The sequence below is a fragment of the Emys orbicularis genome, chromosome 3, assembly GCF_028017835.1.
Source record: "Emys orbicularis isolate rEmyOrb1 chromosome 3, rEmyOrb1.hap1, whole genome shotgun sequence".
NCBI lineage: Eukaryota > Metazoa > Chordata > Testudines > Emydidae > Emys > Emys orbicularis.
In genome coordinates, this window is record NC_088685.1 from 50,169,828 (window position 1) to 50,184,226 (window position 14,399).

The following is a 14,399-nucleotide window of genomic DNA, read 5'->3' on the forward strand; positions in this document are numbered from 1 at the left end:
CCTGTCATCTCTTGGGGAAATTGTGTCAATGTCTATGTAAACACACTAATGGAGATCCATGAGATAACATGGGCTACCAAGGTTTCAATGCGCTCATGATTCACAGCTCTGTGTTTCTTTCTCTTCTAGAACAGGAAACTGGATCCAAAACACCAAACTCAAGCTACATCTGGGTGTGAATAAGGTAGTGTCAAGGTGGTATGCAGTTCTGAGATTCTGTTGGAGCCATTGGTATTCCTGGACCCTCACAAAACAACAATTACAATCATAACAACAGCTGGCTGTTCATGCATTCTATTCCAAATTCATATCTGATCTTTTGTGCCAACAATGGGATAGGCCTATGTTAGACCATTTCTCCTCCCATGCCATGTGGCAATCAATGGGAAAATGGTTCCTGACCCAAACATGATTAGAAGCAGGGCATTTTCGGTGGAGGTTGCAGGTTCATTTGTATCAACCAGAAACAGTGAGAAACAGCATATAACCCCTCACTATGCGTACTGCAAGTGTTATTTGCAGCAAATTGAAGAAAGCTATATTTGAGTATTGTATAATAAACAGTCTCATGTAATATAAAAGTAAAACAAGATTTACAGAAGCAGACATTGCGCTGTTCAGTGGTCTGACAGATTGTTTTAGCCAAACTGTTTGATATTTTGATTTAAATCAGTATTTTGTTTCGAACAAACTAATCTTAATCAGCTCTTTAATGCTGAAATAATATAGACTATATATCAGGGTACAATTCTGTAGCATGGGGTAACTAAAATGCACCCCTCTGCAGGCGTCAGGGACTGAACCTGGGGCTTGCAATTGCCCCAGTCATTAGTAGGTGAAGCTACAGCATAAGAAAATGATATGTCAGAGTGAAGGCTGCTTAGATCAAGATGGAGTACTGCACACGGTAAAATGGAGCAGGCACTGTAAGCTGTGTCTCCACATTGAAGATGTGAGCGGCAACAAACTTCTCCAGTTTATAATAGTTTCTGTAGTTGTAGTCTTCTGGGTATCAGTAAGTTACTAATGTACACTGAGAGGGACATAGTTTGGTGCAGTACCTACCGAAGCAACATTACCAGCTCGAACAGTTTCAATTTCATTTATCAAGTAGTGCCAGGAAACCACGCTCTTCATGTTTATATGTGATTCATGCCAAAGGGCCAGTACATTCTGAAAATGTTGTTCAATTCTGAAACATACACACAATTAGATTAGAAAAATTGACTGAAATTGTATTCACATGTGAAAAGGGGAGAAAATAAAAAGAGCATACATTATTTTAACACAAATAAGTTCAAACAAAAATGACTCCCTCTGGTCTAATCACAAGACAATGCTCCTTCCCTAAAAAAATAAAAACAACCAAAATATTTATTACAGGAATTACACACTTTCAGCTGTTTTTAGTCTGCTTCTACCTGTTTGCCGTGTCTATTGCTTCTTTGTTTGGTGGAGGAACTGTAAAGCACACAGATGGAACCATGGCCTCATTACCACTTGGACTAATGACTTTCCATTTGGCACGATGGGAGTTGCTCGCTAATACGCATTCATCATCTTTGTAAATGGTTATCTAGTTTTAACAGAAAAGCAGAATAATTTAATGAGCTAAGCATTATAAACTATTCTTACAAAGCACTTCTGTAAATGGTGTCACCAAATAAGTGACACAACAACAAAAAACAACAATGCAGAACACAAGCATTTGCTCTGTTTACTAGGGCGGAAGATATTTACAGTCTTGTGTTTTCCAGGAACATGTAATTAATGAAACTTTAGCTGTCGCCTCACGTCTGTAATTGATTTTAGGAAATTCAAGGTTCTAACCTCAATTTGTCTGTAGTCACAGATGGCTTTAATTGGGATGGATGTTTTGAGTGGACTATCAGGATTCCTTGGCTTCAGCTGAATTATTGCCTTTGCCTTCCCCACAAGGCCAGCTACTGTGCTCTTGTACTGCAAGAGTTGTTCTTTTTCTTCCTAAAGAGCAATTAAGAAAATAACAAAAAATCAGAGATGGCCAGAACTTAATGCTTCTTCTTTAATGCTTTTAAAGCTTTTGTGTCTGAAAAATAACATGTTTCACATGAACAGAAATAACTCCATGAAGTAATCAGTTTCCTTTAATATCCACTATTGTTTAAAAACGTATATTTTAAGGGCACAGAAGTATTCAAACAAATAAGGACAATAATAACAAACAAGGTCAAATGGATAAACTTGTTTAATTAGACATTCTGAAATTACATTTTATAATTTTATTACCTCCCTTTAGTTGGGTAAGTTGTTTACAAATTCAATTTTTAAATCTAGATACGTGTTACACAACTCTTGTTTAATCTTATTTTTTTGTCAACAAGATTCTTAAATTCTTACCATGGACTCCTGAACAAGATCTTCCAGTTTATGAAGGCTGCTGGACCTCTCACAACTGTACTTTCGCTGTATGGCATCTTTTAAATTCTTTAAATAGTCCATGGCTTCTTTGGCATCATTGAAAAACTGAGGTAAGAAACGTATTTTGATTAATTAAAAACAACACTGAAAGGTTTACTAAGTGTTAAGCCAAAACTGTTGTTTGAAGAAACCACTAAATGGTTTTAAAGCTGTTTTATATTTTACAATAGCTTGAATTTCAAGTGATTGTCTTCTTGCAGTTTAAGTACCTGCTCCTGATCTCAGAAAGGCAGACATGCATCACTGAAACATGGAAAATCAGTTACTGCACGCACTATCTGAAAACAAAATCAGTAACCCTATGTCTGTACATTAGTTAATTACAGTTCCTGTGAAAATGATTTTCAAACAGTGATTCTTGCTACTCCTGGAATTTACAGCTATTAAGTTTTAAAAAACAGATTATAAAATAAAAGTTATAAAATGTAGCAAACAAGCTATACGAAGTAGTATGTTCCTATGAACATTATATAGTTTAGATGGAACCTAATTCTTCATTGCCTTTTTACCTTTTGTAGCTATTTACATTAATACAAAGTGGGTGAAGTATAAAGCCCTACCATTCTGATTTGTTGCAATTTACATTCATTTTGCTCTCATGTGGCACTGGCATAAATGACTCCACAAGGTTCAAGAGTGTGAAGAATACTCTCTCTATATTAAATATAAAAAAATGCAACATTCTTTCTAAATCAGACAATGCATACCAAGACCTTCCATTACTGTGTATAATAATTAGTAGATTAATGATCATTTACTGATCATTTAAGAGGAGCTATAGTCATAAAGGTGACTAAAAATGGCAAAACCTTAGTCAATACATCAGCTCCCTGTGGGCTTTCTGCTCCCTACTGATGATAACGTGTGTTCTGCTCTTGTTTGTGCAGCCCTGGAAGAAAGCTCGATTCTGTTCTACCTTGTCCATCATCAACAAACTCAACAACCTGAATCCAGTTGCAGAAGCTGTATTAACTGTTATGATGCCTGAGGAAGAAAGAACACTGCCTCTTTTTCAGATCCTGGATTTATTCGCAGCTCTGGCATTTAAAAAAAACAACCAGGCCCAATGCTCCCTTGGTGTAAACTGACGTAGCTCTACTGAAGACAATGGAGCTACACCCGTTTACACTACATTGGAATCTGGCCCATGTACTGAGCTATAAATGGAAAAATTGAGAAAATCTGACCTGAAAGTTATTGAGAAAGGATAACCAATATTCTCGACTGATTGTTCTTCCTGTCACTTTTCTGACTATCATCGTGCTTTAAGGTGTTACAAATTTAATTGTTTTACTTACTTACCTCAAAATAAGCAGCATTTTCTCTCAAGTGTTGTTCAACACAGTGACAGAGTTGTAAAATCCAGCTCCACTGGGTCTGCATTGCAGCTCTATAGGCCTTAAAGATGAAAAAAGAAAGCATTTTAGGAAGGCGTGCAGAAATTAAAACATGTACATTCTTGCAAACTTTAGAAAAAAATAAGAATAATGTTACAAACAAAAGAGTCTGGTCCTGCCCTCCTTGCGCAGGCACAACTGTCCTTCAGACAGTAGGAGTTTTGCCTAAGTATAGAGTAAAAAATCAGACATAAAATGTGGTGCTGTATGGACAATAAAAAAAGTTTTCTGAAGCCCTAATGTGTGCATATATATGCTTTTGCATAACATTTAAAAATAAATTTAACTTTACTAATGTCTTTGTCTCTTACACAATGTTTTTCCTACCACCTCTATAGAAAACTGGGTGCATTGCCCTAACATTTGCCAGCAGAGGGTGCTCTAAATATTTTTAAGTCAATCAGAAGTGTCATTTAAAGCCAGCCCCATCTGACTGGCACAGAAGTCATAGAGTTTTCCAGCAACTGGGTGGATTGATCCATTAATGCATGGCAAACACCCCATTATGTGCCTGATTATTATGAAAAGACAGTTTCTAAAGTCCTGTTATCTGCACATACTAGGGAATTCAGAAGGCAGTAATTTTAAATATATTCACGCCCCGCACATACACACACACACACACACACACACAGTACTCTTTAATGTAAAGACTATAACGTTCACATACGTATCTACCACCATACTGGTTTGTCTCTGTAGTATATATGTTTATTAGACTGATATTGAGTGATACATATATTAGTAACAGCATACCATCTTAGAGAAAATAATTCCCACACTACAAAAATACCATTCATTAACCACATTCAAGTGCATGTAAAGGGAAGGAAGGGTTTTTCTTCATTTGTTTCCATATTACGAAAAATAAACTCTTTAAACCAAAGAATCATAAAATGCAGAGTTGGTACTGATCTCTGAAAGGATTAGCTCATCCTCCTGTATTATAATTGTTTTCATTGGTCCTATTGTAGCACCACTTTACTGTCTATTCTTGACATGAGTATCTGCAGGGAAAACAATCTGACACTCTCCTTTGGAGGCTTGTAAAAGCACCTACAGTAGCTACAATATTTTTTATGTAAACAGATTACCTACAATATAGAGCCTGATTCAAGTCCAAAATAAATCAGGCCACTTTGTTACATTCCAATGTCCAAACAATTTCTGTAATTTATTAATAATAAGGTCATGAAACCAAACCCCAGACCTTAAAAGGAAACAATATGATAAAATATTTGTGACTGGAAATGCTGTAGGGATACCTTTTCCAGCTCAAAGGGGGAGAAAAACAAATTAAGGGCTATTCTGTGCCCTCAATCTGCATGTGCAATTCCCATTAACATCAATGGAAACTGCATGCGAGAGTTGAAGGCAAAATATGGTTGTAAGGGCCCATCATGGAGTCCTTAATCCTTCTTCTTACATTTCAATAGGAGCTTTGACTACGGGCAAGTCTACCCAACTGCACCTCTGTAGTGCATCTGGCAAAGACGCGCTATGGCGACGGGAGAGCGCTCTCCCGTTGACATAGCCCGGTGTGGACACCGATTTAAGTCGCTATAACTTATGTCGCTCAGGGGGGCAACATAATCACACCCCTGAGCAACGTAAATTACATCGACTTAAGCGGTAGTGTAGACTAGCCCTAAGTAAAAACCGAGTAGGACTCCAGGATTTAGCCATAACTGTTTAAAAACACTTATTTCATTGAAAGTGAGGCACAGAGCCACACCAGGACACAGAAAAGGAAAAAAACTCTTATTGTCTGAACTTATTAACGAATTATCCCATCAGCAAAAAGTCATGAAGACTTAAATCACAATATTGTTTTCCAGTTTGTGTGCTATACTTCTTGACTTACCTCAATAGTTAGCCTTGCAGGGTGATTTTCCAGGAGTAGCTGCTCTGCTATTTCCTGAACTGATTTAATAACTTCTTCCTTTTGATCAAGTTCTCTCATTAAATCCTTTTTTTTTAATAAAAAAAATTTGATATTTTAGAAACTTGTTAAATTATTAAATGTAATTTAATTATTTCCTTTTGGATTACATTAGCAATGCTTACTGCATGGTACTCCTTTTTTCTTGATATATTGGAGTTTCTTTCACTCCAGTCATACGCAACTTCCTCCTCTTCTTTTTCATTCAGCCATATAAGCTCTCCAGTGGCACGGGACACAAAATTGTGCAGGGTATCAAGGTGCCTTTCTTGATTTCTTGATGTATTCTTAAAAAAAAATTAATTTAAAAACCCTGCCATTATCAAAGCAACACACATTTAAAAGTTGAACATCGAAGAGATATAATGATCTTACCAAGAGTTTTGCATACTGACTCTCCAGTTTGTGCAATTTTTCTGCATAATTGAGTTTAAGAGGGGCAGTCATTTGGATCTGTGTACAGTAGATAAGGTTAAAGGACAACAAAAAGATTAGCCACATTAACAGTTATTCTCAAATATTATATTAATTTGTATAATGCTAATTCATCTGGCAATCATACATAAAACCAAAGAAAGGTTCTGAAATCCAAGTGCAGTTGTATAACCAGTAATTACCTCATGAGTAATTCAATTAAAAAAAGTAACCTCAAGAAATAAAAAGTACAGTGGTGTACCTCACTGATTTTAGCTTCTTTAAGGCTTGATTCAAAATCTTCTATAGCTCTATGGACATTTTTATGATGTTCTAAATGGCTTTCAACGCTTGGCAGATCTGAACCCCATTCTGTTCGATCAAGTTGCACCTTATAAACAAAAATGAAAAATTAACCAAAGCTCGTCAGAAAATAAAGGAAATGACTAAAGCAGACTAAGAGGTGTTTGCATAAAGACATTACCTGCATTTCATCTACCCAGTTCAAGAGGTCCTGGACAAATTTCATGTTGACTTCTTCTTCTGTTAAATTTTGATCAACAAAAGCTGATTTCATGAGGGGCTTTCGGATTTGCATCAGCTTGAGTGTTTGCAGTGCATTGGTGTCAACTCCTCTTACATAAGTTTGAATTATCCGTGGTGGAAAGCCTGGTGTATAAGCTGGTGTGATTGCTGGAGTCAGTCTTGAAGTAAGACCTGATGAGAGGCCTGATGTCAGACTGGAAGAAGTCAAAGGTGTTAAACTCTGGGTCATTCCAGAGTTTAAATCAGGGTTTAAGTTTGGTGCAAATCCTGAGTTTAAGCTTTGTGTTATTCCCGAAATCATCAGCTTCGTCTGTTCTGTTGTCAGTGTGCGCCCCTTGCTGAATATTGAAGAACATTCGGTCCTTAAGGCCATAAGATCATCTCGAAGTTTAGCAACCCTATAAAGAAATTACATTTACTAAAGAAAACAAAACAAACAATCTCATTGAAAGTTTGTGAAAGCATTTTTGTGAAACAATATAATTAACTGAACTATAGCAATATAAATGAAAGCTATCTTGTATGTTTTACATATTCTAGTTAAACATACATTTACACTATTAGTACCTCAGTACTATTATTTACTATAGACTTTACTTATTACTACACTAGTTCCAATATAAGCTTTCTACATTAGCACATTTATATTATCTAGTAAACAGCTCTAAAAGTGACATGTATGTATTGTGTCACCTATACATGCATACTTGTGTGTGTGTTAGTATGGGCAAAATCCTGGCAATAACCCAGAAAACCAACATAACATGTGCAGTAGCATGTACCAAATGCAAAGCCAGACACAACCAGCAAAAGAGAAATCTTGCTGTTGCAAGGCAGGATACTACATACTGGGGTGGTTTAATTAGCTGCAGGGAGTTGTTTACAGCTCAGTGCCGAAGCAGATATCCTGTGCTTGCTCTCACCAGCTTCAGGTTTAACTCTGCCACTCTTTGGGGACATGTTGCTTTTCCATAAAATGACACCCTATTACTACAGTCTAGGCTTCTGGTTGCACAAACTGCTGTTTGTGAACCGACGTTAGCCTGCTACTACCTTTCCGGGTACGCTGCAACTACTGATGCAAATCGTATCTCTATTTATCTAGAACGGGGGTAGGCAACCTATGGCATGTGTGCCGAAGGCGGCACGCGAGCTGATTTTCAGTGGCACTCTCCTGGCCACCAGTCCGGGAGGCTCTGCATTTTAGTTTAATTTTAAATGAAGCTTCTTAAACATTTTAAAAACCTTATTTACTTTACATACAACAATAGTTTAGTTATATACTATAGACTTATAGAAAGAGACCTTTTAAAAACGTTAAAATGTATTACTGGCACGCGAAACCTTAAATCAGAGTGAATAAATGAAGACTCGGCACACCACTTCTGAAAGGTTGCCGATTCCTGATCTAGAACAAAATTAGTAGGTTTTAAGGGTAACCATTTTAAGCACAATAAAAACACCCATAATGTTCAAACTTGGGTGTCTAATAAAGTTAAACACCTAAATGGCACCCAGGTAAGTGACCTGATTTTCAGAGTGCTGAGCACATGCAGCTCCCATTGAGCTCAATAAGAGTAGTGGGCGCTCAACACCTCTGAACATCCGGTTATTTTTATTTGGACTGCCAATTATGGATTTAGGAGCTTAACCATAGGCATTTAGGTTTGACACTCTGGGCTACAATACACATAAACAATGTGTATTTATACACTTAAATAAAAGTATGAAATACCTCTGTACCAGTTGATCTGCCTGATAAGATTTTCCATCAATAAGAATTTGGGCATCAATTACTTGTTGGCGCAGAAGATTCTCACATTCAAGTATATATCCAGCTATCTCTGCTTCATTCTGGAACTGTAGCCCTGATTCTAATCGCTTGGCATCCTGTGTTTTGGAATGATAAATACCAGCAATTAAATCCTACAGCTAAATGGAGAAGTACTTTGTAGAGGTTTTACTTTCACTGTAAGCTATTTTTTTTATCTTAAATAATTACTGGTAAAAAACTAGTAGAATGAATTCTATGTAATGTACAGTATTCTCTTCCAGAAATGTTAACTAAAGAAAAAAATTCAGAAAAGGTGAAAATATCAGTTACTCAAATAGTCAATCAAAAGTTCTGAAAGTAAGATTTAAAAAACTGTAAAGATTTCAGTGCCAAAAAGTTGACAAACACACCCAAAAAGAGAATTCATATTTGACTTACAGACTGCAGAGCATTCCGAGCAAGTATCAGTTTGTCTTCACAGCCCAGGATGTCCCGCTGAACTCTGTTTGCAATTTGCTGCAACATTTCCAACCTAAAAGACACCACAGAATATTTTAAAAAATGTTATTTATTATCCACATTGCAATGCAAAAGAAAATATCCTGCATCAAACGCCAGAATTTATGCCGATGTACCTAGATTCTTCTAAAGTGCCATTGCCAAAGCTTATACAAGAATTAATCAGTGTCGGTCCACAATTCACAGAAAGGAAATTCTCATTGGAGTCAATGCTGGTTCGAGTGCCAGTGCTGTTGCTAAACAAGGAATCGCTACTGTGGTAGCCATAACTGCTGCTGTTCATTTTTACACCAGGAGCACTGTCCCTTTGGCCATTTACATCTATTGGAAAATGGAAAAGGAAAACACTCTGGCAAAATGTACAGCTTCCAGGGATGAAATCTCTCTACTGGCTTTTGAAACACCCAGCATTCCTTCTTTAAATAGGCTTCAACATGCACATTCAACGCCCAGCAAGTAATACTCTGATGGCTCTTCAAAGGATTTTGCCTAGAGCTATGTATGCTAGTTTGAGTTTGGCTTCCCTACCTTGCATTAAAAAGCTCTGCAAGTATGGACTAAACAGAATGACTAGGGCGTCACTGGGAGATAGAGGTGCCAAATATTTAATATAAGTCTTAACCAATTTCAACAAGCTAAAGGAACAAACTTATATTATAAACTCACTACAGCGTTGTGCAAATCTTGAATTAAAAGTTATATTAAAGGAAGTAAAAAGAGCTTGATTCACCACAATAAATTCCAGATTTATGCTGGTGTGAGTCCCCTGATTTTAATGGAGTTACGCCAGTGTAAAACGGGAGTAACACATCAGGCCCATAATTGGTAAACTCTATACCCTTGTATACTGTCCAATCCACTATTATTATTCTACTGTCCAGACAAGCATGTTTATTTTATTCCCCTGTCACACCAAACTGTAATCCTGAAGACATCACCTTACTTTCTTCAGCATTCTGACCTGACAGCTCCAAGGCTTTCTGACCATAAGGAAAAGAAGGCAAAACCCATATTTTTCTTGATTTTTAATATATAAATACATATACATAAAAATCATTCAGCCTTTCATTCTTAACTGATTTTTTCTCCATTTTAACTCCTGCTTCCAGCCCTCTATAAAACCACATCCATATTACAGCGCTGCTGCTTTAAAAATATAAAGGACACAAGCTACCCTCGCAGAGACTGAGCAGGCTTATCTCTCTGATGGTTTCAATCCCACTAGCTTGACAAATAGGAACCCCTGTTTGGCCCTTGACCACTACAGGCAAGCTACCAGGCTTTCCTCACCCACCACATATTATTCCACGTTCCAACCGGCCACTAGCTACCCACCCGAACTGACGTTTTCCTAATGTTTACAAGTCTAAGGGACAGAGTTTTAGCAATTTACCATTGTAACAGGGTGGCTTGCCCCTTACATCTTGAGGCCGGCTGAAGAGCACACCAGAGAGAGATCAGGTGGTTTCCCTATTAAAAGCAACAGTGGGTGCAATGAAGGAAGGATGCTTAGGGAGATCAGAGACTGCTACGAGTGAGCAGGCTCTAGCAGAGAGTCCTGGGATGTGGGACTGAGACTACAGGCAGGAAAGGCCTGGGAATGACCTGACAAGAGGGTAAAACGGATGGAATTTATTTTGGGACTTTGAGTTTTATTTTTGAGTTTATTTCATAGAATCATAGAATATTAGGGTTGGAAGAGACCTCAGGAGGTCATCTAGTCCAAGCCCCTGATCAAAGCAGGACCAACACCAACTAAATCATCCCAGCCAGGGCTTTGTCAAGCCTGACATTAAAAACCTCTAAGGATGGAGATTCCACCACCTCCCTAGGTAACCCATTCCAGTGCTTCACCACCCTCCTAGTGAAATAGTGTTTCCTAATATCCAACTTAGACCTTCCCCACTGCAACTTGAGACCACTGCTTCTTATTCTGTCATCTGCCACCACTGAGAACAGCCTAGCTCCATCCTCTTTGGAACCCCCTTCAGGTAATTGAAGGCTGCTATCAAATCCCTCCTCACTCTTCTCTTCTGCAGACTAAATAACCCCAGTTCCCTCAGCCTCTCCTCGTAAGTCATGTGCCCCAGCCCTCTAATCATTTTCATTGCCCTCCACTGGACTCTTTCCAATTTTTCCACATCCTTCTTGTAGTGTGGGGCCCAAAACTGGACACAGTTCTCCAGATGAGGCCTCACCAATGCCGAATAGAGGGGAATGATCACGTCCCTCGATCTGCTGGCAATGCTCCTACTAATACAGCCCAATATGCCATTGGCCTTCTTGGCAACAAGAGCACACTGCTAACTCATATCCAGCTTCTCATCCACTGTAATCCCCAGGTCCTTTTCTGCAGAACTGCTGCTTAGCCAGTCGGTCCCCAGCCTGTAGCGGTGCATGGGATTCTTCCTTCCTAAATGCAGAACTCTGCACTTGTCCTTGTTGAGCCTCATCAGATTTCTTTTGGCCCAATTTGTCTAGGTCACTCTGGACCCTATCCCTACCCTCCAGCGTATCTACCTCTCCCCCCAGCTTAGTGTCATCTGCGAACTTGCTGAGGGCGCAATTAATCCCATCATCCAGATCATTAATAAAGATTTTATCTGAATAAACTCAGATTCCAAGTAGCAGCAAAGGGTATTGTGAACAGACAAAAAGGGTTGTATAGAGTTTAAGAATCCCCTTCGGGGGAAACTGAGGCAGGCTGCTTATAGTGTAAGCCCAAGCCTTGAGGGGGTGCTCCGGATGTGGCCACTCACTCACAACTATCTTTGAGTATCAGCCCAGCTATCATTTTTGCCACAATTAAATCCTATTCTGCAGTTCAGGCTGCAGTGGTCCATGTTTGTACCAAACGAAGAGCAATATGCCCTGGCAATGGATACTAGTTATCAGTTTATGAGGCAAACTCCTGTTTCCCAACCCAATCAATAATATAAATGTCTCAGTGATCTAACACTACTCAGATTATTAATTTCTCTCCTTATCTTGCAGTGGTGACCCACATAACTGACAACTTGGTTATATTTAAATGTATTTGATGAATATAAAATATGTGGTGGTGGAGGGAAGTTTATGTTTATGAGGTCTTAATCAATTTGAAAATATGATAAAAGCTTTTTGTGAGTCTGAATACAACTATAGGCCAATTTCACACACCCTCACACCTCAGCACAGTCACCCTCAAGTCACATCAGGAACAGGTCAGTGTTTCCACCACTGTCCTCCTACGTTTTGCTCTGCCTGTTGGGGGGAGCTTTACATTCCCCATCAGCAGAGGATGCTCTGAATCAGCACATCCTCACCCACCTTAGCCATGCTCCCTGTTCATTCAGCACCCTTATATGTCACTCAAACCTGGGTGCCTTTGGCCCCTCTTCTGCCACTTTAATCTCTCCCCTGCAGACTCTCTGCTGCAGGGGTCTATGCATACACTTGGATAAGTTTAACCCAAACTCTTAGTAGCCAGGAGCCCATTTCAGTTTAGATAATTCCTCTAAAACACAATAGGCCTGATTTCCAGTGATGGACTCTGTTTGTGCCAGTGCAATTTTTTGTGGTCTCAAAATTGTACCTGCAAAAACAAAACCTGTTCTTAGGCCTGGCCCAAGATCTCAGGAATGTTCAGCATACACATAATCATAGACATTCGTGATGGAAAAGACATCAGGTCACATATTCCACTACTCATGCAGGATTGCTCTCAAATATTTTGTACGTTTAAATGCTTTGTATATACTTGAGTGCAATATAGTTTGAATTGACCCAAAAAACGGAGCTTCAGATATGCTTGTGTGCATGGGCTGAAATTAATCCCTGGGCAAAAAGCCAGTGCCTTACTTAAATTCTCCTTAAGCCCTCAGAATAGGGTTTAAATGGAATTTAAGTGGTGCATAGACCTTGTCATGACCTTTTGTGTACGGGAGAATTTCATTAAAGTTAAGTACTTTGATTGAGGCACAGATACTATTCATTCTGGACTGGCTGAGACCCCCAAACTCATTACCATATGGATCCTGAAACTATAGATCAGAAAAAGATCTACAGGCTTGAAAAAAATCTGTGAGCATTCTTCAAGCTAAAATAATAATGTAGATTTTAGCAGGGAAAAGACATCCACAGTTTCCAATGTAAGGCAAAAGAGCAGAAAAAAAATGAACCACTCCTGTCAAACATTCACTAGCATACCGCTCTACTTCAGGTCGAAGCGTTTTCTCCCTTTCCAGCATGGCAATAATAAGTTTTCCCCACTCTTTTTCTATATCATTTGGATGGTAGCCTTGAGGGAGTTTGATGCGTCCAAATTCTATCCAGACCTTCAAAAACAAATAATGTCTGGTTAACATAAACAAAAAACCAGAAATACTATACAGTGAATATAATGAAGTATAAAAAGTACAGCTTACCTCCAGCAGTTTATAAAGACGTTTAATTTTTGATTTATCTATCTCCTTTGGTGGAATTTCTGTTTCCTTAAACTGTAAGTATTGGTTATAAAGTGCCTGGAGAAATATAAATACATATCACCAGCTATTTCCTAAAAGGGAGTATTTTACTACTTCTTCACCACATTCCATTATGTTTAATAGGCTTATGTTCTTATATTGTTCTATTAAAGATTTGCATAAAAAATTCTTTGCCCACCAGTGAAAAATCTGCTTGTGCAGGTTAAGACACTAACAAAACATTTCTTGTATCTGGGGCAGGGGGAGAGGGGTGATAATCAAAGGGTAGGATTTTCAATGGGTTTCATCATGGCCACCATCCGTGCATGCATGCAAAGAACTACTCCTGCTCTTTCAAGCTAACATCTGGGGGTGGGGAGGGTGGCTGGCGGGTGGGTGACAGAATTTACATAAAACTGAACTTGGCTGGGCATCTCATTTGCTCCAGGGACAAAAAGGAACCTCAGCAGCTCAGGGGAACTGGCCCATATGTATTGCATATTTCATATTTCCAAACCTAATACATTTTATCTTTTTACAAAATAAACATTTGGAGTCCTGTGAATAATTTGAACAATGCCATATCATATTCTCCTATGCTTAACTTTGGGAACACAGGGTCTCAGGAAAGCTACAAGGTTTCTTAAATTAAAAAAAAAAAAGACATTATTACGCTGCTCTTTATGCAATGAAATCAAAATAAGAATCTTCATTTTTTTCTACTGTCCTTCAAACCAAGTACGTGTATGACCCCGTGTCTCACCTTCAGTTCTACAGGATTGTTTGGAAATGTTCTGTCAGACATTATTGTGATATGGTGCCTGATCCACTGGATGAGGTAGTTCACCATATTCTGGTATTCAACCCACTTGACTTCAACATCCTAGAAAAGCACATCACAG

The 14,399-nt window shown here is 38.5% G+C and overlaps 1 protein-coding gene across 1 annotated transcript in view; it reads right to left on the reverse strand.

Moving 5' to 3' along the window:
• The window catches only part of DST (dystonin), a 434,612-nt gene that overhangs the window by 191,784 nt on the left and 228,429 nt on the right, over positions 1-14,399 (reverse strand). Inside the window, 15 exon segments of the mRNA XM_065400686.1 lie at positions 1,066-1,192; positions 1,422-1,576; positions 1,831-1,983; positions 2,380-2,505; positions 3,763-3,858; positions 5,722-5,826; positions 5,925-6,086; positions 6,175-6,252; positions 6,476-6,604; positions 6,698-7,157; positions 8,495-8,649; positions 8,972-9,065; positions 13,241-13,368; positions 13,459-13,554; positions 14,261-14,380. Coding sequence (XP_065256758.1) covers positions 1,066-1,192; positions 1,422-1,576; positions 1,831-1,983; positions 2,380-2,505; positions 3,763-3,858; positions 5,722-5,826; positions 5,925-6,086; positions 6,175-6,252; positions 6,476-6,604; positions 6,698-7,157; positions 8,495-8,649; positions 8,972-9,065; positions 13,241-13,368; positions 13,459-13,554; positions 14,261-14,380 — 2,184 coding nt within the window.